The sequence below is a fragment of the Nannobrachium achirus genome (genome assembly GCF_963921795.1).
Source record: "Nannobrachium achirus genome assembly, chromosome: 6".
NCBI classification, from domain to species: Eukaryota; Metazoa; Chordata; class Actinopteri; order Myctophiformes; family Myctophidae; genus Nannobrachium; species Nannobrachium achirus.
In genome coordinates this window covers 41,496,059-41,517,351 of record NC_137815.1, presented here as the reverse complement: position 1 = coordinate 41,517,351, position 21,293 = coordinate 41,496,059, and the positions used below count along the sequence as shown (strand labels likewise).

Here is a 21,293-nt window from a genome sequence, read left to right as displayed (position 1 = left end):
GGGAGGAGAAACAAGTGGAGGAGACGTTAAATGAGGATAACGCTCCAGTGGAGAGCGACAAAGGAGGGGGAGAGGAGAGATGGAAGGAAAGCAAGGATGATGCTAAATATGCTTAGTTGTTCTATTTTGTCAGCTGATGATTTTAACATTTTTGGGGGGGGTTTTGCATTTGTGAAGGTTCATATTCAGTGTTTTCAATTTATAATCACAACCTGACTGTGCGCCACTCCTGTACACGTATAAGATATTACAAATACAAAACAGGATCTAGAGTTGCTTGCGACAAGGCTTTTGCCAGATTTTGCATTAACGTTTTTCACTCTTTTGTTTGTTCTGTCATCTCATCTGTACTAGTGTGTTTTGATGGCCTCTCATTGTTACATTCTTCTGGTTCTGTATCCCAGTCACAATGTCTTTACTTACGTCATCTGTTCTTGTTTAATTTACTGCCACTGTGCCACAGCAGTCTGACAAACAGACGCTTTTATCAGCGTATGATGGCCCGAGGAGCAGAACTGCGTCTGTTTGCCAGTCTGCTGCTGTAAATTACAATACTGCGATGCGAGCACAGGATGTAGGGATAAATAAATAAGACGTCGCTGCTGACTGCAGTTAAATCTTTTCACTGCACTGGGCCTGGGAAACTGTGTCACTGTCAGCCTTCAAACACCACTTCAATCTAGTCACACTCATCTCTGTTCCTTATCTCTGACTATTTTTACTGTGGAAAAACAACAATTATGCTTTTTTTAAAAGAAAGAAAAATGTGTGTGTGTGTGTGTGTGTGTGTGTGTGTGTGTGTGTGTGTGTGTGTGTGTGTGTGTGTGTGTGTGTGTGTGTGTGTGTGTGTGTGTGTGTGTGTGTGTGTGTGTGTGTGTGTGTGTGTGTGTGCGCGCTCAACATGCGTCGTGTGTGCATACATGTGTGTGCATGTGTGGGGTGGGTCACTCACTGTGTCACAGTGGGCGGGGTCCAGCATGGTGGCAGGGGCACTCAGCAGGCTGAGGAGCTGGGCATTGCGCCAGCTCTCCGGTGGCAGGTTCCTGCGTGGGTAGACCCTATGCAGCGAGAGCAGCGCCTCTGTCACTGCCTGACAGAGGTGTGTGTGTGTGTGGGGGGGGGGACATGAAGATAAAAGTGGACAGTACAGTAAGTGTAAGTGGATAGATGACAGAGAGAGAGGGGGGTGGGGGAGGGGGGAGGGCATAGGGGTGCTACAAGTGTGGGGGATATTATATTATAGTGATGATCCGGGAAGTAAAATTATGCATTGGCTAAAGCGCCATTCCCACTGGGCATGATAACTATAAAGATAACTCTAACTATATCTTTCACCATTTTTTTATTGCGACCGTAGGTCGCATTTACTATCAAAACCTCCACCGGCTGTCTGTGCGTCAGTCACACGTCACACTTTTGCCCTGCTCATATCTCCACAACCGTTGCCCCCATCCACGCCAAATCTTGCACACACACTCCTGACCTGCCAAACTACTACCTCCAAGGACCCCCGCAGCCCCAGGGACCCCCAGGTCCCTGGGGGACCCCCAGGTCTAATTTTGCCCTGCTCCTATCTGCACAACCGTTGCCCCGATCCATGCCAGATTTTGCACACACACTCCTTGCCTGCCAAACTACAACCTCCAAGGACCCCCGGAGCTCCAGGGACCCCCAGGTCCCTGGGGGACCCCCAGATGTAAAAAATGAACAAATGTGCAAAAATGACCAAATGACCACCCCAACGGGGCTGCTCACGGGGAATTCCTGGGGACCACCCACTCCTGGTGCTCCAGAACGGATGCAAAAGTGGTGGCGCCCCCAGTGGAGGACCCCCTCCACTGCAGCTCACATAAAATGCCGTAACTCCTACAGATTTTGCCCTAAAATCACGAAAATCACTACACAGCATGTCTACACTCATGTCATCAACATGGATCAGGAAGATTTAGGAAAAACACATTTTTGCCCTATTTGTGGAGATAAGCGACCTACGGTCGCTTATCTCCCGATTAGGGAGTCTTACTGGTAGTTATAGTGCTCAGTGTGAATGGTCGTTTTATGCAGTATCCACGTTAACCCAGCCGTCCCATTTTTTCTTTTAAAATGTTTAACAATTGTTCAAGATGTGTCAAAATAATATAATAGTGAAGTACACACACACACTCACACACACGCACCATACACGCACACACACGCACGTGCACACACACACACACACACACACACACACACACACACACACACACACACACACACACACACACACACACACACACGCACACACACACGCACTGTAAATTGGGCTCACCCTTGTGTGAGGACCAAACTCCTCAGTGAGTTTCTTCCAGGGGTGTTCATACTCAACAAACATCTGGCCTAACCGTGGGTAGGATGGATCACTGGATTCAACACATGTACATGTTAGTCAATATATAGAGATTTATTTACAAACCCTTCAAACTATATAAGCCAAGTCATTATGGACTTAAATTATGAAATCTAAATGAGAACTCGTTTGATGTTTTCATGTGATTTTGAGGTGTTTGAAAGGCATCAATAACAATCATGAATAGGCTGACCACTCAATAACAAAATAATTTTGAGACTGAAAAAGGTTCAACAATAGTAGAACTATATAGCCTAATAGCACAGCAGCCATATTGGACAGAAATTGGGCCTCTTTCTTACTTCCTGTGTTACCAATGATGCTAATGAAGACTCCATTTATTGTAGCACAAATAAACTTGAGAGTGTACAAATGGAATGTACTGTACACTCTCAGAGTTACATGCCCGAAAGGGGCCATTTGGAACCCCTCAGGGAACCATGAAGGTCCCTGGAACCCAATTTGAGACCTACTCGGTGTAGCAAGAGTCTTTCCATAGACCATATTCACACTGGGGCCGCTTACCATTAAGTTGATGAAATGCCACCACGTTTTCACCCTGGTTTTTCAATGCAAAATGCAAACAAGGCCGCCTGGTGACTAATATGTAGAGATAACATGCCTAACATCAGCACCCTGACTGTTTGAGAAACATCATTAGTATCAAGGTACACCTATGGAAGGAAGTATCTTTCCAGTATGGCTGCTGTGCCTATTTCAACTTTCAACATTTTTCTTGAGTCTTAAGAGCATTTCAAGAGCTGCTTTTAAACTTGTGTCTAAATATTTTGACTGCGAGTCAAATTGAAGTGGACAGTATAAATAAACAGGGTACGAGTGGCAGGACTCGAGGCAATGTGTGGACAATTTTGCAATTGGACTCTAATTAGTTGTGGAAGACGGCTTTGTCGAATCAGGAGTAATATCACTGGCCATATTGACAGATGGTGATTTTATGGCTTAAGTGAATGACATGCTTGTCAAAGCTGGACAGCTGTGCTTATCACATGTCTGTCTGTCATCCCTTATTCAATGGATTTTAAAGCCTGATGTATTTGTTTCTGATCTACAAGCTCAAAACACGTTGCACCACAACACGTTGTGACCATATAGATCGGCTATTTTGGGATAGTGACACCATCCTTGCCTTGCTGCTGTCTGTCATCCAGTCACCAGTTGGCTCAAAGTGGGATCAATTGACTCTGGGTCCCTTGAGGGCGTTTCCAAAATGGACCCTTACAGGTCTGAGAATGTACAAATGCAACCAAATGGATATGTACACTCCCAGAGTGTCCCTTTTTAATTTCTCAGATAAATTAAAAAAGTTTGAGAACCACTGAGGCTGGAATGGAATGTGTTGTTTGCTGACCTGCTGCCAGTGCTCATCTCGTGGGCACAGTTGTACATGCCCACCAGGGCCCTCCGGTCATCGATGCGAGACAGCAGGATGATCACAGTGGTGTAGGTGGTGATCAGGTCCAGGTAGCTCTTGGTGAAGTCAAAGTTGACGGTCTGACGACAACATTTAGTCCGTTTTAAAAAGCAGATTGCACTATTTTGGCATTTTGATCAGAGGTGCCTTGACAAAGGATATTGCCTGTTTTCCCCACCAGGTCTGTAACCCCGGCATCCCTATTATGAGCAAGAGGTGGAAGTGTTGGGGGAAAAATAGCTGTTGTGATATACAAGCTCACAATGTGTCACATTGGTGACACACTGTGAGTTTGCAGATCTGTGATCTGGTGGATCCTCTATTCATCAATTAAGTATTGGGGCCCCAGTGGTTTAAAACACACTATTGTCTTCAGAGGAACAACTAGAAGTAGTGTATACTGTATTTGTGTGAGCCATTCTGTGTCCAGAACCCTACTTTTAGAACTGCTGTTATATGGGTTGTGAAGGTAAAGTATGGACCTACTTCTCTATAATGCCCTCTAAGTTTGTTTAAACAAATAAGTACGACTATTTAGTATTGAATAAACCATTTGCACAGCAGTGTTCAGTCAATATTTCAAAGTAGCCTCTGGGTAAATTGACTTTATATTGTGTCCAAGACTCCAATAATTTCTCTCAAGTTGTAGAAAACGAGTTTAAATGTATGTCATGACAGCAGAAAATTGCCACGGAAAAGTAGCCAATCAATAATAATAATAATGTACTTACGATGTCGAAGAAGCACTGGCAGGCATCTATGGTATTGAGCAACTCATACACATGGTCCTGAAGGGGAAGTCAATAGATAAGCCAATTAGAATATAGATAGCATTTGCAGAAAAGCGTGGCAATAACATTTGTTTGGGTTCTGCAATTTCTATACGTAACGGTATTAGCATTTCTATTGTTCCCCATCTGATCGAATCCCAACACATATATATTTTTCCTATCTAACAACAGTTCAGTCTTGGCCGAGGATTTGAACTCCGAAAATGCAAATGCCCTGAAGTGTAACAATAACTGAGATGATGTTGAGGTGAGGTACACAACTTTATTATCTTCCAATACTAGCATAAACCACTCTATATGTAAATGTCATTTGGGAAGCTGGATGTCTAAGATAATGAGTGCCTGAGTGAATTCACAGAGAGAGAAAGAGATGGGGGGGAGGCAACAGTTTCATGCCTGATTGAAAGAGATGGGGGGGGGGGGCAACAGTTTCATGTCTGATTTATACATTAACTGTGCATCCTGTTGCACACCAAAAGTGGCAGATATACAAGCCTGTTGATTTGCAGCTATTTCCAGGGAGCTGAATCTAAGTATAAATTAGGCTTCATGCTCAATTAATGTGTGAAATGTGTATTTACTATGCAGTATGTATTCCCCAAACTGTGGAATAAATTCCCTGTCGGACCTAGAACTACAGACTCACTCCCTAGCGTCCGTCGTGGACTGAAGACTCACCTCTTCAGACTCCACCTAAACCCATAGCACTACTGTAACACTCACATTCCCTCGATGACCACACATGAAGCTAGATAGCCTAGCATTTTAGGTTTTAGAATTATTTTTTTCTCCTGATGTGCATGGTCTACCTATGTTATTGATTTCTAGATTGATATTCCTATGCATTTGTTGTATTGTTGTTGATCTACTGACATATTATCTTGCTTATTATATTGATATTACCTGCTTAAGTCGCTTTGGATTAAAAGTGTCTGCGACATGTCTAAATTGTAAATTGTATGTATGATAATTACTCTGAACTCCATGACATCCAGGAAGGACTGATAGTAGCTCGTGGTGGCCGTCATCACTTCAGCCTTCTGTCTCTGGATGCCGGTCAGATGTTGCTGCAATAATCCAAAAATAACGAATCATTATTATTTAGATAGATAGATACCTTTATTATCCCAAGGGGGAAATTCAGTTGTCCAGTTGTAGCATAGCAGTATACAGTTATTTACAAAGTTACAGAGAAGTAAGAAAAAAGATAGATAAGAGGGAAAAAAAACAAGAGCAGTACAGTACCAATAAAGAGAAGGTGCATCAATAGAGGGGGCGAATAATATATAAGTATATACATAAAGTGTCTTACAAAAAGAGACCGTAACAGTCAATGCTAGTTAGTGCAACAAGTATCTCACTAACATATTTACCATGGAGATGACTCCATGTTCCGTTTGCATTTTTGTGAACTGGTACAGGTAGATGGTTTTATGATGAGCAACTACCATGCTTTGCATTACTCTGTAATAACTAAGTTAATGTGGCAGAGGGTTATCAATTACTAACGATTCATTTGTTTGAAGGTGCTGTGTGCAAGTTATAAGCTTGTATCTGTGCGAGTGTCCTTGGCAGGGGGGATTAGTCTTTACCAAGGTTACTTTTCTTTTTCCTGACTTGTTGGTTCATAAGCCTGATTGCCTGCAGGGGAAGTAGCTGTTTAGCAGTCTGCTGCCCTTGGTTCTGTGGCTCTGATCTTTGATAAGTGTAAGCCTGCAAGCTTTGCTGACAACGTCCATCGTATATGTCCAGAGGTGGAAAGTATCCTACAACCTACATACATTTACTCTAGTTCTGTTGTTGGGTACAATTTTTACTTGTATTAACATTTTTCGATCTTTTATTCTTCTACTCCACTACATTTCAGAGACAATTATTGTACTTTATGTTATATACTCTACTACAATTATTTGAAAACATGGAATATTTACACATTTAGAATAATACAAAACATTAAAGAATTAAGCCCTATATTTTTGATTATGCTGACATAACTGATCAAAATGTTGATCACATTGCGATGTGTGTGAGCTTGTAGATCAGATTTTTTATTTTGACAAATTTTGAAAACTTCTGTAAAAGAGTTTACATTGGAATTGTAAGTACCGGTATGTTTGGTTACCTTTGTACTTTAGAGATTTTAATACAGGACTTTTACTTGTAACAGAGTAGTTCTACATTATGATATTGCTACTTTTACTTAAAGCAGCAATATGTACTGTAACTTTCCTCTTCTACCCCGGATTTGAACCCGGTTTCCTGCGAAAGTGCTGACTTTTACCATTGAGCTAATAGAGCCAGCCTGCTTGCTGCTTGCTCGGGGGATACATTTAATCTTGACCATCAGGTCAAAATTCACGTCAGATGCTGTGTCTATGTGAGAGATGACCTTTGACACGATCTAAATGTCTCAATAGTAGAGCAGGGAGACTAAATACAAACTACTCCAATTGTGTAAGTTATATTGTTAACATACTCTACCATACAGATTGGACAAAATTACATCCTCCATTTATGTATACACATATACAGAAGTATAGTATATATATATATATCCACCTGTTTCCGCGGGAGTTTACTGGAGATGATTTGGACCTGTTTGGACCACACTTCCGGTTTAACAGCAGACATACAAGCTCACGTCGCAGATGCAACCGTTGTGAGCTTGTAGATCACACTCGGCTGCGGCGCCGGAAGCTCGGAACAGCGTCTGCGCAATGCATTATGGGGCGTTGGAAAGTCGTGGATATATATATATATATATATATATATATATATATTAGGGCTGGGATGCGATTACAAATTTTAATCTAATTAATTACAGGCTCTATGATTAATTAATCGCAATTAATCGCATTTTAATCGCACATCGATATTTGACCTGAGAAGCTTTTCTTTTCAAGTAAAACACATTTTGTTGTACGAGTGAATCAACGAGTGAGTTTTTTAAATCTAAATTTCCCATCCACTGGGCCAAGCAAACCGGCTACTTCTCCCTTTGCATTTGTTGTCTCTTCTTGGCTGGTGCATCGCTATGATCGGCATGCCCGAAACTGAAAGTTCTGTGGTGCAAAAACTAAGTGCAATTAAAATGCGTTCATTTTCTGTAATTAATGAATCGCAATTAATCAGTTAAAGTACCAGCCTTTTGTGAACTTTTGTGCTGGCTCTATCTATACTTACACTGTTTCCCCTGTAATCGACAGTGGGGAATTTCTTGTTGATATATTTGATAGCTGGTTCCAGGGTCTTGTCTGTCAGAAAGGTCGGTCTCAGCTTGGGGTGTGTACATGTCTGAGATGAAGAAAAGGAGAAGATAAAGTGTCAAGAATTGTTATATTTTAAAGTCGCCCCAGAGGTCTATACTTGGTACTCCTTTTTCCCTCTACACCAAATCTCTTTGCCAAAAATAGCAGATCTACAAGCAGCAAGCTCAACACCACTTTGTGATGCATTTACAATCTTGGAGATTGGCTATTTTTTGCCAAGCGTTGGCCAGTTTTCACCAAATGTTCCCCCAGAATATTAGGTGGGGGTAATGTTTTAAAATTCTGTTCCCTCTGATCATCATCATCATCATCTCTCTTGCTGCGTATCAATTCCTGAATTGGATGGCATGTCACAACAAATCAATCCTGCTCACTTAATCAATGTCAATCTCCACCCTCTCCACTGACAGCAACATAGATGAATTGCAAAGTCCACTGTTAAATTCACACATTTTCCTGCCCATCTCAGTGAGTGTGCTACAGCAGTTATGTCAGACAAGATTATCTTTGAAAGAGACTGACAGTTAAGGGTGACTTCCTGTATGCACTTCCTCTTTGGTGGTGAACTGAGCTAAGCTGGAGAGGGAAGGCATTACGGCACAAACCACATCGAAATCTACAAAATATACACAGAACAATAAATGCTAAAATATGTGACAGCAAGTTTAAATGCTTTGTTCTGTTGTCTCATAATGAAAAGACATGGGGATATCACTGGCTGACCTCTAGGGAACATCAATTATTTTGTCTCTCAAGTCTATGGTGTGTGTTTATTATTATTTGTATGCCGTTCCGAGGCAGTTAGTATTCAAGCCTTTCAAGGACTGTTGTATCTTTTATTTTATCTTTTATCTCTTATTTAAGATATACATAATACAATATAAAATACAACATAGCCATTTAATCCCATAATACATCTCTTAACCTATCCATGTTTTATTAACCAGAATATCGTCGCTGTCAGGTGGATACCTATTGTCCAAAACCTATTCTTTTAACCCATTTAGATCTGAGCTGAGGCCGATTCAAAAAATGCCTTCTAAATCCTGACCCAAGTTTTCAGAAAAACTTCAAATGTTTATTCAATAATTACAAAACATTTGTGTTGCTAAATACTGTACATAGCAACCACAACACAAATTTGTTCCCGTCCTGAAGGGTAAAAACACAACAAGGGGTTCGTCCTTAATAGCATTGCAAAACAGTGAAAATAGCGCTGCGACACATTGTGATTTGTGAGCTTGTAGATCTGCAATTTTCACGACCTTTCACTTGTGTGACACTCTTGTATGGTGAACTAGTGCATTAGTTTACGAAAAGGACATGAACCAGAAACGGTGTCGGATAGAGACACATGACACATGACACAGTCAACACACATTCAGTTCCTTATTTCTCCTCTGTCTTTCTAGCCTCAGTTGTCTTTGTAAAAGAAAAAAACTCTATTCTCCCTCACCTTCTTTATGTAGTTCATGCGTATCACCACCCCTTTGCCTCGGTCATTGAGGATGGTGAGTTTCTCTGCCAGTTTGTGTTGGTATGCCATGACTCTGGATACGTTGAACACCTCTCCCTCCTCTCGAGCCTTGGCCTCCTGGTCCAGAAGAGAAGTTGGGTGCTCAGAAACAAGTGCACCCACAGCCCCACCCTGTCTGGGTCACATGGTGGCTGCTGGTTGGAGGTGGAGTTTGGATTTCGTTCTTCTTTTTATAAAGTTAGTTTACTTAAGCAATTCCCAACCTATGGACCGGGGACCACTAAAATAATTGTCCAAACACTTAAGATTCATAACATTGATATAAAAATAAATAGGCTAATGTAAAAATGTGGTTTTATGTTTGTGAATGTGATACCTAGGAACTTAAAGTATACTACATTAGCTCCATTGATACTTTTCAGAGCGAAGTAAACATGCTCTGAAAATGCACACAGTCCAGTCAGTGGGTGGGCAGTGAAAACCATTGAGATTTTCAAGTGGGCCCTGATCTAGAAAGGGCACCACTGGCATACAGTATACAAGGTGTTTTATGCATGTTTGAAATTTTAACTGTTTCCAGTTTTATGAACGTTGGATAAATTGTTCATAAGCAATACTTTTGCAATTGGAAGGGAAAACATTAACATCACTTATTAGACTGCATATACATCTTTGCCTGCCAAATTTATAGTATGTGATGCGTCATGGGCTTTTATCGACTTTTCCTGCACAGTAGGTTGGATTGCACATTGATGCACATTGGTGCTATTGATTGGACTTGCAATCAACACTCATTCAGAACACTTTGAGAGAGAGGGAAGGTTATGAATGACTAAACCCACAATTGGTTGCAAGCAGCAGGTGTCTCGTGACTTAAGATAGTTCTCAAAGTAGGGTCTGGGGACCCCCAGGTGTCCTTGAGGATGTTCCAGGGGGTCCCCAGCTAGTTAGTTAATATAGCATCAAAAACCACTTAAACACTATAGGCCTACTGCCTATTTGAAAACCGGCAATCTAGGGGTGCCCGCTGGCCTAGTGGTCCACGCGCATACCACATAGGCCTGCCAGCGTGTCGCCCTTTGCTGCGTGTCACTCCCCATCTAGCCTCGGAAACCCAGGCGGGTGGGCAATATAATCGATATGGCAATACATCGCGATAGTTTATTTGCCAATACTGTATCGATACTTCAGGCGATACCTTGAGAAAAATAAAATATGTTCCCATGCATAGGAACCAATGGTAGAAGTCTGGTCCTGACACTCTGCTGCCTCTAGATGTCGCTGTACTATAGTAACTACTTCCCCTTCCCACGGCTCAGGACAAAAACAACAGCATTAGAGCAGCGCCTTCAGCTTTTAAATCTGATATATCGCAATAGTATCGCAATAGTATCGTATCGCAAGGATTTGCAATATATTGTGATACTATTGCAACGTGACCCAAGTATCGTGATACGTATTGCATCGCGAGATTCTTGCCAATATCCACCCTTACAGGCGATCAGAAAATACTCTCCATCTCCCCATCTCTCTCCTCGTTTCCTGTCAGCCTATCAATAAATGCATAAAAAAGCCAAAAAATAAATAAATAAAATAAGCAATCTATAAAACAATATCATCTATTTGAAATTGGCCAATCTACAAATAGCCGATCTACAACGCGGCATTGTGAGCTTGTAGATCTGCTATCTTTTTTTAAAATACTGAATTTATTTTTTTAAATAACGTTTTGGAGACATTTTAACACCTCTAATCTTATCTCACTGTCCCTGGAACACAATAATTTCAGATGGTGGTCTGTGGCCAAATACATATTAATTTGGGGACCTTCACGTGAAAGGTTTGAGAAACACTGCTTCAGGAGACAAAAATGCTAGCCGCTATGCTCTCTTTGGCCACAAGATGTCATCCTTTACCAGCCTGTGGCAGGGCTGCTCAATTTCAGTCACAAGACTTTAGAAGGACAGATTTATGGTGCTCATGCTGGGCTAAAGATCCCTAAGCTCACTAAATCACCAAGTGAGACTAACAGTGAGACTAACTGTCTGTGACTAACATGCAGTAGCCAGTTGGTAAGAGAATAGTGTACAATACAATAGAATAATAAATCTACTGGTTTGCGTGGCTGTGTGTAGCCTAATGTATTATGACAGTGCCTTCTACAATCTGTAACATTTATCAGGATTCAAACCCGGGTCTCCCTTTGCAAGGTCTCCCCCGAAACCAAATTTCTACCACTCTGACGAGAGGCAATTCCTGATTGACCAAAGGACAAGGTGCACTTGTGCAACTACACAAATGCAGAGTTAAATTTTTATGTAACTTTGCATTATGGTAGAGGGTCAAAATAGTGCTGAAACCAATTTTATACCAATTTTATTTGCAATCTTTGAAGATGAGCCAATGAATATTGTATAATAAAGGGACTACAATACCCATAAATCCTCAGTACTCTGCTCATCTGTTTGCATAGGGTTATTTCTCTCAATCACAGCTTGGAAGTTCAAGAGGTAGAGAGTTGGTCTGTGAGTCACAAAGTTTCTGTTTTGAGCTTCATTTAAATTGCTGCACACAAATCATGAGTCAGGATGACCACATTAGTTAATGCATCGCACATTTTAAAGATAACATGAAATGTTACGTTGAGAGTGGGCCTATTTATTTTCAATATATGCCAAACTTTCTTGTGAAAATAGACGATCTACAAGCTAACAACTTTTTGTATCGCAATGCATTTTGAGCTTGTAGATATTTTAAGTTTGGGTCCTGGAAGACATCAAATCTCAAGCTAAATGGTTTGTGAACCACAGATCTAGACTAGTGTTAGTGAAACCACGGTCATGGGGCGAGGTGTCCACGAATGGATTATAATCCCGTAAATGCTCCCCTGTGAGTTTGAAATCTGCATTACAAGCAACACAGAGATATGTTACAATATCCACAATACCTCAGCACTGTTTAGAATGCTCATTTGTTATTTGCATGGGCTCCTTTCTCTTAAGTTCTATCTATTCTGTTTCTATGGCTTATTGTGAATATTGCATTTTGCATTCCTTGGCCGACGTGTTGCTGCTTGCAGTTATATTGTCTATTTGTATTTTGATCTTTATTAGATTTTTACTTTTATTGGTTTTCATCTTCTGTTTGTTTTAATCTCTCATTAGCGTGGTTGCCCCTGCAGGGCAACCAGACTATAGTACTTGTCTGACTTTATTCCATCCATCTTTTCCCCCCAAGATAAACCTTTTTTTGCCGCACTACTCCTCCCACAGTTTTGGTGGCACGCACTTGGGCCATATGTCAAATCGACCGGCTTCATCGGAAATCGATTCCTTGCATTTTGCAAAGAGATACGTTACATACTAGTTTCATTTATATAAATGTATTTGTGAATTAATTTTCTCCATTGACTCTAATTAAAAATTAAACTTTTCCCAAATATGGAGATCATCATAGATGTCTGGCCACATAAGACTGACACAGTATGTCCATTTATGGGCATTCCCAGATATGGGCTTAATATTGATGTCATCGGGGATCTTATGGACACAGAAGGGACAAGGACCGCTCAAATAGGGACAAGGACTGACAGAGATATTTGCAAGTGTGATCGGCGTCACGGTAACCACACTTGCAATTTCCAGTTGCATCTTTCTAGTACTGTACCTGTATCTGTCCTGTGTTGCCTACTGTGGTACTGATATGACACTTGAATTCACAGGGGCCAATAAAAATCTATCGAAAGACTACATGCAATCTATATAGAAAATGGAAATTTAACTCTGGCATTTTCCCTTCTTTCTTTGTGTGCCTGTGATCTCTTACCTAGAAAGTAATTCTTGACTAAGCCATGCTATTTCCAAATTGGAGCAATTTGCAGGTTAGACATAATTACCAGCTTGTTTTGCCAAACAAACTAGAAAGGCCCACAGCTATTCAGCAACCATGTGTTGTTCTCTCCTTTCCCCCCATTAGACCCCCAAAACTACTCTCAGAATTTTGTCAGATGTCCAATAAAGTGTAAAGTGAGAAAAGTAGGCTATAGTAAGAGAGTAAATAAATACTTAAAGAGAGTCATTGAAGTCAACAACTAGCAGCATGCCACAAAGCAGTATGATTGATGTTGAATGCAACGGGAGGCAGTAATGTGTTTATTATTTCCCCCACTGGCGGAGGCTGTGAGTGTGGTAGACATGTTAACAAGACTGTCTGGGAAAGCAGACAGGAGGATGTGAATGTGTGGAGGGAAGACTCTGAGATGATTGGATAGTCTAACACTAATTATCGGTCCAAGAACCAAACCAGTATAACTTAGTCTCTCGCCGCAACATGCAGGCTTATCAAAAAATATTGCTTCTCTCGTGGGAGAGACCCACCAGAAGGAGACTTGTGACCCATATTGGGTTCCCAACCCATAATTTAAGAAACCAGAAGCTTGTGAAATTTGGGGGGTTGGGGCTGGGTGGGTATGAGGTCACAGATATAGACCCAGAAGTGGGAATGGGATGTAAAAGGCTGGGATACAGAGGTGGAAAACTAATAAGTATGTCCTGTTAATACAAGTTTTACTTTTACTTTACTTGAGTATTTACTTGTCTTCTTATACTTTATACTCTGCTCTACTCTGTACTCTGCTACATGGTTCCCAAACTTGTACGCTCAAGATCCAAAAGAGACATTACACCCAAACTAGTGAAAAGAGCAGTTCTGCAGGCTGACAATGCATCACTTTTGTGAACTTGTACTGTAGATCTCCTATCTTCGCTACTTCGTAAACATTCTTAAAAATGGAAGATAGCCTATCTACAAAGTCACAATGTGTCAAGCATTGTGCTTGTAGACAGGCTATTTCTGAAACATTTTGAAAACATTTGTGAAATGGGATATTCTGCATAATGAGTAGCTGTATTTTGTACTTTTACTCAAGTAAAACTTTGAATACAGGACTTTTTACTTTTTTAGCAGAGGATTTCTACATTGTGGTATTGATACTTTTACTGAAGTAAAACAATCAGAGTACTTCTTCCACTACCTGCTGGGATATACTGTACTGTATGACTGGGACTGTCAGCCTTGGCCATGGAGTTCACTCTGGGATAGGTTCCAGCATGTGAAGTTAGGTTGAAGTATAGGGGAAACTAAGTATACAACTTAAGGAATGGAGGGCTAAAGAGAGGACAACTAAACTAAAGTCTGCTATACCTGTTGCAAAACAAATCTCTCAAATGTATAGATACTAGAGGTTCGCGGGCCTTCGGCCCGCTCACATCTAGTAAAAAAAAAAAAAAAAAAAAAAAAAAGATTTGGGGCGGAACTATTGTGCCGCAGCGCACGTTTCCGGTCGGACATATTTGACCGCCGGACGCACTTCCGGTATGTGCCACGTGATCAGTCCTAGCCAATTGATTGATTGATTGAAGAATTTATTAGAAGTTTGCAATAGAAAAAAGTACAGTTTCATGACAGTACAAATCACTGGTACAAGGTCAACTAAAAGGAGATCCTAGAAAGCCGAGGCTTATTTCCACAGGAACCACACTTTAAGTATCTCATATAACATTGAAAGACAGACGGATAGAACATAGTACTTTATCTAGGATAATATCAGTTTCAAAAGCATAACATCAAATACAAAAGGCAGAATACAAAGAAAAAGGGGGGGGGGGGGGGAGCATGGGGGCTTAGTCTATTTACAAGTCACGGGTAGCTGCTGTCTGAAGGTGACTTTTCATACCAATTTTGAAGGAGGCTAGGGACTTGCTCTCCTTTAGGGCTTGTGGAAGGGCGTTCCACATGTTGATGGTATAGCAGGAGAACGAGTTAGCGCCTTGTTTAGTGTTAAATCTACGCTGATGATGATTAGTGGAGCTGCCTCTGGTGTTATGATCGTGAACATCCTTGACCTTTAAGAAGTAGTTTGTCAGGTACATGGGAATCTTGGAGGTGTAGTGTATCTTGTACACCAGGCCCATTGCAAGATGCTGTACTCTGTCAGCTACTTTGAGCCACCCCACGCTTTCGTGGTGATGCTCGGTAAGGTGGGTAAGGTAATTGGAGTGCTGCATTTGGTCGTGTCTACCTACCGCTGCTGGCTGCAGTTCTAAAATGTAATATAAGATGAGATGACTCCCATCTCGTCTCACTTGTCTCTCATGTCACTCTCTGCATTTGGTTGTCTGTCTCCGCACACTGACCTATCTGAGATAAGAAGAAATCATAACATGCCAAAAATAAAAACATTTATAAAAGGAATACATGTGATGTAAATACATTTCTGTATTTGTATGGTATTCAATCTTGTTTTATGTGTTTCTGATTGTGCACATTCTTAACCCCTAGTTAAGAGTGTGCCAATGGAGTCCCCCAGGGGTCTATCTCTTTAGCGAAAAGAACAAATCATTTGTGACATGAACAGAATAGGGACACAAGAGTTCATGTTGTTAATGCTCTGTCTCTTAAGTATTATATATTTTTTTAATTGTAAATCATTTTGAATTGAAATATCCTATACAAATAAATAAACTTGCCGTGTCTTGTCTTGGGGTGAGGCTGAGCCAAGAGGTATGGGCAGAGACAGAGGAAGAGGTGGGGGCTGGGCTCTCCACCCAGTCTGCAGCCCAGATGTCATGAAGGGAGATGGCAAAACACATGGGCCTGGCTTATCAACATACAGTAATGGAGCCAAAGATGGCTGCTATGTGTGGTATGAGTGATCTTGTGTACCAGTACTCGAAAATGTACTGCTATGGCTGAGCTCTGTTGTTTGTTTTACCGAATCAGAGCAGTCCAAGTACTTCAGCCGTGAATCCATATTTCAAACATTATTTGTTTAGAGTAAACTGCTTCTAAGAACCCTGCTGACGGGTTGTAGTTAACCAAGGCACTCATCGTTGACAAATGTTTTAAGACGGTAATGATAAAAACAGACATTGTACTGGATTTGTGCACAGACATTCCTGAGTGTCGTTATTTCATGAACGTCTGCTGCTACGAAAGTGTGCTTAATGTATTGTCAAATTGGGAAACAATATTTGATGACACATGCTGTTATTATGGCCAGTACATAGATGGCTGCTCCACCTTTACTGCAACATGCAGTTAATATGTGGATAAATGGCTGTACTGGGGATAATTGTTACAGACATTATTACATGCATTCTATGTTTAGCTGATATGGCAATTTACCTGCCTGTGTCGCCGTCCCCTGTTGAAATTGAGCAAATCACCCACCAGGCCTACAGTATTGATTGATTGATTGATTGAAGACTTTATTAGAAGTTTGCATAGGAAAAGGTGCAGTTTCATGACGGTACAGTTCACTGGTACAAGGTCTACTAAAAGGAGATCCATGAAAAGACTAAGCTTATTTCCACTGGAAACCATTGAAGTATCTCATATAACATTGAATGACAGACAAATAGAACACAGTACTGGTGCTGTCAGGTGAAAACCTTGTATGTCCAAAACTGTTACTTTTCAGGAAATGAAAAAATAAAAATAACTGTTACCACTGGCCCCGACTGCGGTCAAGCGGTTGAAGATGAACGGATATAAAAATGGATCGAATGTATTCGTTATTATAGTCATAAGCTCTTGCTAGTACTTGTCATTTCTTTAATCATTATAAACTTTAACTTTCAATCCCTAAAATATTGCAGATCTACAAGCCCACAATGCATCACAGTTGTGAGCTTGTAGAAGATCAACATTCTCGTACAGCAAAATAGAGCATTGATTTACACACAAATAACATAAAAGGTTTAAACTTGAAGATACAATTTTGTCTTTGTCTGTCTGTAGCCTTTTGAAAAGGTTTGAGCTTTGACAGTGGTTATCAAAGGACCTGGGATTACCCCTTCAAATGAGTGAAGTGAATGTCGCTTGTGGCTATGTTGTTGTACATCATGTAATTATAGATTTAGATTCTTATAGGTATGGCTGTGTTGAGAGAGACAACATACCTGTATGACACGTTGGAACTTGGTACAGAGACATAAATGAAAACAAGGCATTGAGAGCAACTCGTAGCTTTGATGAAAAGAGGATGTATAGTTCCACTGACAAGCAGTGACAACACGCTACATTAAATCTTTAGTTCAGCTTCTTCGAGGCGGCTTGGAATTCATGCACTGAGTGATACTAATGTACATATCAAAGCTCTATGTCATGTCTTTTTTTTTTTGTAACAATATAACTTATACCAGTGGTTCTCAAAGTGGATTCCAGGGACTCCGTGGGTTCCTTTATGGGGGTCTAAATTGATCCATACGAGTCTGAACTCTGACAGTGTACAAATGGAACCAAATGAACCCGTTAGGTGCTGTACACTGTCAGAGTTAAGGGGAGACCTTGACATTTGAAAGTTTGAGAACCACTGACTTACAATTGGGGTTATTGTAGGCTATTAGGTCTCCCTGCCCTTCTGTTGAGAAATTCAGATCCTGAAGGTCAAAATTGTACTTCTCCTTAGAGCAAGCAGGGAGGCTCTATTAGCTCAGTGGTAAACATGTCAGCACCTATGCAGGGGGGCTGGAGACCAGGGTTTAAATCTGGGCTAGAACAGGAAAGTTACTTATGTGCAGCCTTAAGGGATAGAAAAATATATCACTACACATGTACATTTCAACTGTTTGTGTGGCAGATGTGTCTTACCCCTTTAAACCTGGTGTCCTTATTTTGGGCAGGTCATTCTAGGTGACGCGTTGTGAGCTTGTAGATTGGAATTTTTTGCAGAATGTTTGCCCCAGAATAGGGGAGCTATAGGGTTCATATACTGTAGTTAAAGAAAATAAATTCACAGTCAATTACACTTGAAGGAAATAACGGCAAAAAGACCAGTGGTTCTCAACCTTTTCTGGATCAACGCCCACTTATCTGACCACTTAACACGCCTTCAGAGCATGTTTATTTTAATGATCAATCAATCGATTCTGTTCCGTATAACTACATCAATAATTATAGTTGTAATTAGTATAGTTTTCCAGAATGTGTAATTGTTGTTGTTTTTTAAATTATTTTAACATATGTTTTTTCCAATTATTTGGGGGCCCACTTGCAGTATCCTCACGGTCCACCAGTGGGCCCCGGCCCACAGCTTGAGAATCCCAGGTCTACAGTAGGCTGTGAGCAGCAGTGGGGGAGAGAGGTCTGGCATAGATGGCATTTATAAGGAGAATCAGTCAGCGGTTTGACTGCTCCGGTGCTCCCCTCAGGGATGCATGTCAATCTGACAGTGGAATGTAGACAGTAGCATAGCATTCCCTGCTACATGAGAGAGAGAGAGGGAGAGAGAATGTCCCGGTTCCTAACATTCACTTCCAAATTGTCCTGGTTTTCACCTCAATTAAAATAATCATTCTTGTTTTTAGAGCTTACGTAGATGTTTATTATTATGTTCTGTACTGTTGAACGGTTACGTGATAAATACTTGTCCCCCATCCTAATGAAAATACTTGGAGGAAATGTTGTGCAAAGTAGTGAAAATAGTCGATCTACTGTACAAGCTCATGTTGTAAATAGGCTATTTTTGTTTATTTTGGGGGATTTTAGTTTTTTGTTGCTATTTGTAAAATCTGATTCAAGCGATTAAGGATGCCATTGTAGATATGGTCCCCATAAGGAAATGGAGTGAGAGAAGGAGAAAGAGATAGTGGTCAATGACCTGGGTCAAGCCTCCTATAATTGGGAGAGTGGGAGATTTGCCCCAGGGCATGGGAACTGCCCCCCTGCTCTGACTGCGTGATAATTACACAGTCAACCTGAGGGGAGGGGGAATTAGTTGAATAGAGAGACAGACAGTGCTATGTCTACATGAAGAGAATGACATCAGACATCGTTGAGAGCAGTGATTGTGTTCCGTTGTATACTTTTAAGTTCCTTTTCATCTCTATAACTATTAAAACTCAGTGGTGGAAAGTATCCAGACCATACATTCGCCAAAATGCAGCACTTCCTTGGCGGTGTTGTGCAACAACATAGCTAACTCAACTACTGTACTACGATCTTAGGAGGCACTTTTACTTTACTTACTTCCATTTTTAAAACTTTATATAGTTCTACTGCACTACATCCCAGAGACACATATTCTACCTTTTACTCCACTGTGATTATTTTTAAAACTTCAGTTACTACTAGTTACTTTGTAGAGTTAGATTATTATTACAAAACATGTGTTGCATGCATAACCATGCCTATTTCACAGTATTTATTTTCGAAAACCTTTTCATTAGGAGTAATTATCATTATTATTTAATTATCAAAACTATATTTTGATGCCACTACTTTTGTACTTTTAGTGTGAATATGAGTATTTTTATATTGTGGTATTGCTACTTTTGACTTCAGTCAGGAGTCAGGAGAAACAGAGCATAGTGAGGGGATTAAGGGGAGCATATGCTAATTTCGTGCAATTTTGACTTAAAGCGCGAAATTTTGCACAGATGTAGCCCAGGGCTTGCTCTAATGATTTAGCTAGGGCGCCCGAGTCTGCGACCTTCGGGGTCGCCACAGCGGCCAAATCAAGTTGGGCTCCCATCGACTTTAGTGATGAAAAGTGATGAGTCATCACTTTTCAGAGTTTTGTTGGTGCTGTGGCGACCCCGAAGGTCGCAGACTCGGGCGCCCTAGCTAAATCATTAGAGCATGCCCTGAGCTACATCTGTGCAAAATTTTGAACTTTTAGACTGATTAGCACGAGAAAAAAAAACCCTAAGGCCTCCGACTAACATGAAAACGCAACCATACGTGTATTGTTTTCTGAGGCCATTTCTAGCCCACAGAATGTGTTTTGTGCAAAACAAATGCCTGCAATGGATTCAGCATGATGACAAACCCCTAGTTAGACCCCTCAGATCCTCCTTAAATACCCAGAAAAAAAAGTAATTCTGGGTATTTTCCTCCTGTATAGAAAGTCAATGTGAGCCCAACTTGATTTGGCCGCTGTGGCGACCCCGAAGGTCCCAGACTTGGGCGCCCTAGCTAAATCATTAGAGCAAGCCCTGGGCTACATCTGTGCAAAATTTCGCGCTTTAAGTCAAAATTGTACGAAATTAGCATTTGCTCCCCTTAATCCCCTCACTAGCAGGAGGTGATCAGAAACACATGGGAGAGAGGAGGAGGATGAGGTGGGACAGTAATCCTCTAGTACGGTCTGAACCCGAGGGGTTTCCAGAACAGCTCTTTGTTTTCACATTCTGTTTGTCTGGGAAAATAACCTGTGAAGTCCAGCCACCACCACTTTATGTCTTCAAATATAATTTTAATTCCTTTAAAATAAAGATTGCAAACCAAAAGTTATAATTATCCGTGTCCCAGACAAATAGGTTTGCAACCCAAAAATGTGCCAGACCCACTGTTTGGGAAACACTGGGGGTAAGGCCACCACTACCAGTCCAGTAGCAGTGTAGCAATCATGTACAGTACAAAGTGTTACATTCTTGTGCTTATATTTGTAGTTCAGTAGGTCCTTTGGGTAAAGGTTTGAGCAGCTTTATAATGTGTGTAATTGGGAACGTTTGTTTATTAGACCTGCTGGTGGAGGGGCTCTAAGGATGATGATGTCAGTCCATACATCCACCCCTGGTCCCAGGAAAACTCCTGGCAGGATTGCAACGGAATTTTCTGTGAAACTTTATTTATTTTAATGATATAATATAATATTTATAATATATATATATATTTTTTAAAGGCAATTGGCATGGCAATTTCTTTCATCAAGAGCTTAAAATAAATACTTTTCCAATAAATAGTAACCAATCCAAACCGGAACAAAATCGAAGATTGATTTTCTGATCATTAAAATGAACATGCTCTAAATACCCACAGCCCACCCATATGACCACTTAACACGGATGCTATGTAACTGGTCAGATGGGTGGGCCACAAACACTTTTGAGATTTTTGAGACAAGGATGAGCCTGGTTCCAGACCATAGACTGTT

General features: G+C 40.9%; 1 protein-coding gene across 1 annotated transcript in view; it reads right to left on the bottom strand.

Moving 5' to 3' along the window:
• The window catches only part of nckap1l (NCK associated protein 1 like), a 41,838-nt gene extending 32,376 nt beyond the window's left edge, over nucleotides 1–9,462 (bottom strand). Inside the window, exons 1-7 of the mRNA XM_080727773.1 lie at nucleotides 9,335–9,462; nucleotides 7,793–7,903; nucleotides 5,584–5,676; nucleotides 4,550–4,606; nucleotides 3,756–3,898; nucleotides 2,309–2,399; nucleotides 953–1,090 (exon numbers count right to left, since the gene is read on the bottom strand). Coding sequence (XP_080583899.1) covers nucleotides 953–1,090; nucleotides 2,309–2,399; nucleotides 3,756–3,898; nucleotides 4,550–4,606; nucleotides 5,584–5,676; nucleotides 7,793–7,903; nucleotides 9,335–9,424 — 723 coding nt within the window. The 5' untranslated portion in view covers nucleotides 9,425–9,462. The remainder of the gene's footprint in view (nucleotides 1–952; nucleotides 1,091–2,308; nucleotides 2,400–3,755; nucleotides 3,899–4,549; nucleotides 4,607–5,583; nucleotides 5,677–7,792; nucleotides 7,904–9,334) is intronic.
• Nucleotides 9,463–21,293: the final 11,831 nt, after the last annotated feature.